The 6,022-nt window shown below is 37.9% G+C and overlaps 1 protein-coding gene across 2 annotated transcripts in view; it reads left to right on the top strand.

The window, feature by feature from the left end:
• The first annotated feature begins 554 nt into the window (after positions 1-554).
• LOC107720067 (forkhead box protein K1-like) overlaps positions 555-6,022 on the top strand; it is a 21,429-nt gene continuing 15,961 nt past the window's right edge. The window contains exon 1 of one of the 2 annotated variants that reach the window (XM_016527670.1): positions 555-1,530. In XM_016527670.1, the coding sequence (XP_016383156.1) occupies positions 1,142-1,530 (389 nt within the window). In that variant the 5' untranslated portion in view covers positions 555-1,141. The remainder of the gene's footprint in view (positions 1,531-6,022) is intronic. The other variant, XM_016527671.1, reaches the window with a different exon arrangement.

The following is a 6,022-nucleotide window of genomic DNA, read 5'->3' as shown; positions in this document are numbered from 1 at the left end:
TTTTTTTTTTTATGACACACATACAAACCACACTCTGACATCCATACCAACACACCCACACAATTATAGCTGCATTATTTATCCAATTGGCTCTATAATATGCAGAAGCAGAAAACAGAAATAGAGCGAGTATTTTCTTTATAGGTCAAACCTGAAAAAATGGCACCATCTGGTAAAAAATAGTAAAAAATTTAATTTGAAAGCCTTGCCAATGTAATGAAAGCCTATCAACAAAAATTGCATAATTTTACAGTTAAATGGCACTGCGATTAAAAATAGCAGTTTTAATGGGTTTCAATGGGGACATTTTTGTCCTTAAGGTCCTGAGAGGAATAAGTTTTTGTACCTAGTGCAAAACAGATTTATTAAAGTAAATGGAAGTGAAATAGTAAAATTCCAATAAAAATACACACCTGTGCCGAAATGTATGTAGTTGGCAATAACACAGGAAAAAAGATTTAAAAAAAAAAAAAAAAAAACTGAAAAGGACAAAAATGTCCAAAAGGTCGCACAAGGGTTAATTTGAACGCGTCCTTGAGAAACTCCAGCATCCGGGGATTCCATCATCCGGGGCTTGCCTCTGCCTTGTTCTTTCTCTGTTTATAAACAGAAAGAGCGCAGAATGGTCGATGCGCCGTGACGTCACTGCTCCAACCACGTCATTTTATTTTGACCTTTCAAAATGTTTTTCATACTGAACAAGAAATAATACCCATCAAAAAACCGCGTGTATTTAGTTACAATGCGAGCAACCACGCGTGCATTCGACATCAAGTGTACTTATTTTTTATTGCCACATGTAACGCACGTGTCGTCCGGTTCCTGGAACTGCAACAATATTAACCTTTAATTTGCCAGAGAGCTTAGAGTAAGGCCTATGAAAATGATCGAGAAAAAAATAAACACCTGAGACGAACTTTACGAAAAAATATTCACAATATCGCACTATTCCCCGCCAACTGTTTCAAAATGAGTGAAAGGCAAACGAGGGATAAATCGCACCCCGCTCCGGTCCAATAATCCATGACGTGTTTTCCACGCGCCATCTCCATGTTTTGACTACCACCGCCAACAGCAACACAGCGAACCCTACCAACACATAGCCGTTGCGCTTGCAATCCCCTCGGTGTTTTTCAACAAAATGGCTGATTTGGGGGATGATACCGGAGCGAGAGCTCTACTGGCCCTCAAATCTGCGCCTTGTAGCCCGGTGGCTGTTTCTGCCCCGCCCGTGTACACTCTCTCCTCGACTTCGCCCGGGATCACATTATCTCCGTCGCAGGCCCTCGCTCGCCTGGAAGGCAGGGACTTCGAGTTCACCATGCGCCAGAGGACGGTCACCGTGGGGCGGAATTCGTCGCACGGCTCCGTGGATGTCAACATGGGCCACTCGAGCTTCATTTCCAGGAGACATCTGCAAATCACCTTCGAGGAGCCGCATTTCTACCTGCGCTGTCTCGGCAAGAACGGTGTGTTTGTCGACGGCGTTTTCCAGAGGAGAGGCGCACCTCCACTTCTCCTGCCGAGGGAGTAAGTTACTAAAATGAGATGTGTTGCTTTACATTAGCTTCTGTAGCCAGATGGCAAGCACCTATTCACTTAGAGAGCTAGTGCACTATACATACAAGAGATTAAATTAACGTGCTTGCTTAATGCAACGCCTGCATAATCCGACTAAAATACATGCGAAAGTATACGAGAACTGTCACAAACTGACTTCAATATGCAGTTTATGATGTACAAATAGTTTTGTGCATTCATTTAGAAAAAAAAATGTAACTTTGAATGGATTTCCCGGCTACAAACTTGTTTCGGCTCAGGATAATCTGACAGTATGTTCATTAATCTGCTATTGTGAGTGTAGTAAATCGATCAGTTAAAGGGATAGTTCACCCAAAATTACAATTCTGGTATCATTTCCTCACTCTCAGGTTCCAAATTTATATGACTTTATTTCTTAGGTTTATTTCTACAACTTTTTTTTTTTTCAGAGTAAATGTTGACCAAGGCAATCAGTTCTGGCTAAATACGGACATCTGCATATGATCGGAACTCCACGCAGCTCCCGCGCTACTCTCCATTGGAAATGAATGGCTGAATGACCGGTCTGTCGCTTGTCGTTTGTCGGAGATAGTGAAAAGCCGGCTGGAAACGCCAGTATGACGAGGATCGTTTTCATTTTAAAACATAAAGGCACCAGTGTAAATGTAACCTTACATCTATGGGGGCTGGGACTCATTCGCACTACAGCCTCACGTGTGCGCCACATCTCTGAGTGTAACCGGTGTAAACTAGTAGGTGTCTTCGACTTGACGCGGACTGACTGTGCAAACCGATTGGTGTATTACAGTACCACGAGAGCTAAAGAGAGCAGACTGCTCCGTGCGCTTTCGAATCGCTCTCGCAGATGTCAAACACTGATCGATCTGCGCCGCACCTCTTCTGGTCGAACACACCGGCTAGTGCTGCAGGCTTATTGGCTCACTGACACTGATGAGATTAACCCCTTAGGTATCGAAATTTGGTACCGAACGACGAGACGTTTTTCGATACTCGATGGTGTCGAGGCATTTCGGTCGGTGCCTAAAAAGTATCGAACTCGATACCCAGCATTAGTTAAACGTTTCACATTACGATCACAGGAACTGTGTTCATGGCAGAGGCTGGATCCACCGCATGATTTTGTGGGCAGATGTGAGATACAGGCCTCATTTATGACACATCAATAGTAACTGCTTTATGATCCTCTGCTGACAAAGAACAGAGGGGAAAACCTAGTGATACTATAATGAAGCACTTCGAACAACACCGTTTGAGTGGTAATATGGCATTGTTTGTACACAATCCTCATGCAGTCTTATTTGTTCGGATTGTTTTGAACCGTAAATAATTATTACAGTTGTCAGTATAAAGTCTCATCAATCTTTGAATTATTTTTTTTAATTTGAAACAGTTTTTCAAATATTTAATTTCAAAGTATTTGAGTTTTCAAAGTATCTTATTTTCTTTTCAAATTTTTTAGAATTAGTTTTTAACGGGTTTGGAATTTGATTTCAAATTTGAATTTATTTAAACAAACAGTAAAAAAAAAAAAGTAGTGAAGTTTTTAAATCTTGCATTTAAAATACAATTTTGTATTTAAAGACAATGTTTTTTTTAACTGTTACTTTCCCCATGTTTTAGTTGTTGTTCTGCTTACACTAAGTTATAAGTTTAGCAGTATAAATAGTTATGTTTATCTCGGTAACAATCACCTTTAGAAAACCAATCTGTGAGTAGTTGATGATCCTACGTCATTAGGTGTTTTTGATCAAGTGCACCGCAAGTAAACTGGTTTCAGTTTCAGTAATCTGTAGAGTTAATCAGAATGAAAGCAGTTCTCATGCCATTGACAGTTTTAGCCTCAAATGTAAACACTAATGATTGAGAAGTGGATAAACTAGTTAACTAGATCAGACTGAAGGTCCCTGCATAGTTTTTCTGAACAGTAGTGGCTGGAGTTCAGCTCTTTGTGACTAAGATTTTATTAAATTCACTATTTGGCTTCTTCGTTCTTATCGAAATATCTTTTACTGTGTCTCGGTGTATGCCATCTGTCTTATCAAAGCAGAATAGATCTGTGGAGCTTGTTGTCATGGAGGTCAGAGCGACTATTCCTGCAGACTGCTGTGAAAACACGGACAGACTGAACCCGTAATGGGCGCATGCCAAGCCAACCATTCAAAACAACTGCAGTGTGTATGCTGTAGCATTAAAAGTGGCTTCCTTGTGCAGTACTTGTGTAAATACATCCAGTGGAGGCGGTGCACCAATTCATCATTCTCTCTGGCCGACAAAACTCAGAAAAGGGGTGGAAGGGAGGGTTCCTTTTTACTCGAAAATTCACATTTTGTTGGCCCCAAACAGAACCATGGCCTAAGAATTACATGATTAGAGTTTTCACACAGATTGTTTGACTTGTTTTGTGTTCGCTATCCACGTATCATCTTTAACGGCAAAGTAAAGGTTTGATTATCGATCTAAAATGCCATACAAACCTTTCTACAGGCTCAGGGACATATATTCAGTATAGCAGTATAGAAATCATCTCTGAACGGTGTGGCTGTTGTTAATGTTAAATGAAGTCTGTAGGGGAAATGCAACAAAACACTAGTTTTCTACCAATCTCAAAACATTAGAATTAATGGTAACACTTTATTTTAGGGTCTCTTAACTAGTTGCTTATTGGCATGCATATTACTAGAATATTAGCCATTTATTAGTACTAATTAAGCGCATATTAATGCCTTGGCTACATGACCTTATTCTACATCCCTAATTCTTTCGAATACCTAAACTTAACAACTACCTTACTAACTATTAATAAGCAGCAAATTAGGAATTTATTGAGGGAAAAGTCGTAGTTAATAGTGAATGTGTTCCCTAATTTGAAGTGTTACCGAATTAATACTTTCATTTAGCAAGGATGCAGTGACAGTAAAGATATTTATAATGTTACAAAAGATTTTTCTTTCAAATAAATGCTTTTTTTTTTACTTTCAATTCTTCAAAGAATATTTAAAAAAAATAATCACAAAAAAATTAGGCAGCTGTTTTCAACATTGATAATAATAAGAAATATTTCTTGATCACCATATCATCATATTAGAATGATTTCTGAAGGATCATGTGACACTGAAGAGTGGCGTAATGATGGAGAAAATTCAGCTTTAACATCACTAGAATTACAATTTAAAATATAAAGAAATAGAAAACGGTTATTTTAAAATTATAATAATATTTTACAATATTACTGTTTTTACTAGGGCTAGGTATCATTCAAAAATTTGATATCAATACCGATACGATACCTTGGCTTCGATACTGGTTCCTTAACAATACTTTTTTTGATACCAATTTTATGAAATCCATTTTAACAAGATTACATTACCTAAAAAAATTTGGTTTTATTTTTTCAGATTGTTGACATTTTTACAGACTCAAAGACTGATATCCTGAGCCACTGCACAAAGGAACAAAATGTAACACAATAAATCAGTGCAAATAGTTTAAATAAAGTTCAAATAGTTTTCAGTTTCCACATCTTTTTAGGCTTTACACTGGTGCATTTTCGTTTTAAAATGTATAGCTTAGACAGAATCATAATTTCTATTCATTTTCCACTGATATACTGATAAGCATTAGCTGCTTCCAGCGCTGTCTGCCTGTGTTTTCTCTTCCGCGATCGCTGTTCTGACTCGCTGCTCATATGTCAATCATATTACACGTTCATAACCCGCCCTGTCTCCTATGACAAATGTCCATTACACTTCCGTGTTCAGTTCTGTACATGAGAAACCCAGGAAAACATTTCCACGGATAAAACATGAAACGAATAAACACATGATTATGACAGTATATGTTTTGTATGTGATTTTCATGAGATTCTGCCTATTTTCATAACAATACAGGGTATTTACATTAGAAATTCTAAGCAGGAGTAGCGCGTAGCTTGATGTAAAAGGCTACAAAAAACATATTTCAGCAACATTATATGGCCAAAACTAGGGATGCACCGATACCACTTTTTCCAGTACTCGCCCGATACCGAGTACCGATACCGATATTTTTATTGCATTTGTAAATTTTTTAAATATTGGGTACAGAAACAAAAAGAGTATGTATAATGTTAGTTGGTTAACTTTATTTATCAAATAGATACAGTCAAACCAAAATTTATTCAGACACCTTCAACTTTTCTCACATTATCACCGTTTATTCGCTATAGTTTAGAAAATGGTAATAAAATATGACAAGAACTCAGAGTTAAACGGAGTCAGAAAAAATTCAGCTTGATAATGTTAGATAACTTTGATAGAAAGGCATGTAATGGATTACAATCAACCCAAAATTATTCAGACAGCTGTTAGTATGACAGTATTTACACAACTATCAATACTTAGTCGGGCAACCCTTAGCCTCAATGACAGCCTGTAGTCTCCTGGGCATGCTGTCACCCAGCTTCATGAAAACCTCAACTTCA

Source organism: Sinocyclocheilus rhinocerous, unplaced genomic scaffold (assembly GCF_001515625.1).
Source record: "Sinocyclocheilus rhinocerous isolate Xijiao unplaced genomic scaffold, SAMN03320098_v1.1 scaffold273, whole genome shotgun sequence".
Lineage (NCBI taxonomy): Eukaryota > Metazoa > Chordata > Actinopteri > Cypriniformes > Cyprinidae > Sinocyclocheilus > Sinocyclocheilus rhinocerous.
The sequence above is the reverse complement of the archived record's forward strand: the minus strand, read 5'-3'. Positions and strand labels throughout refer to the sequence as shown.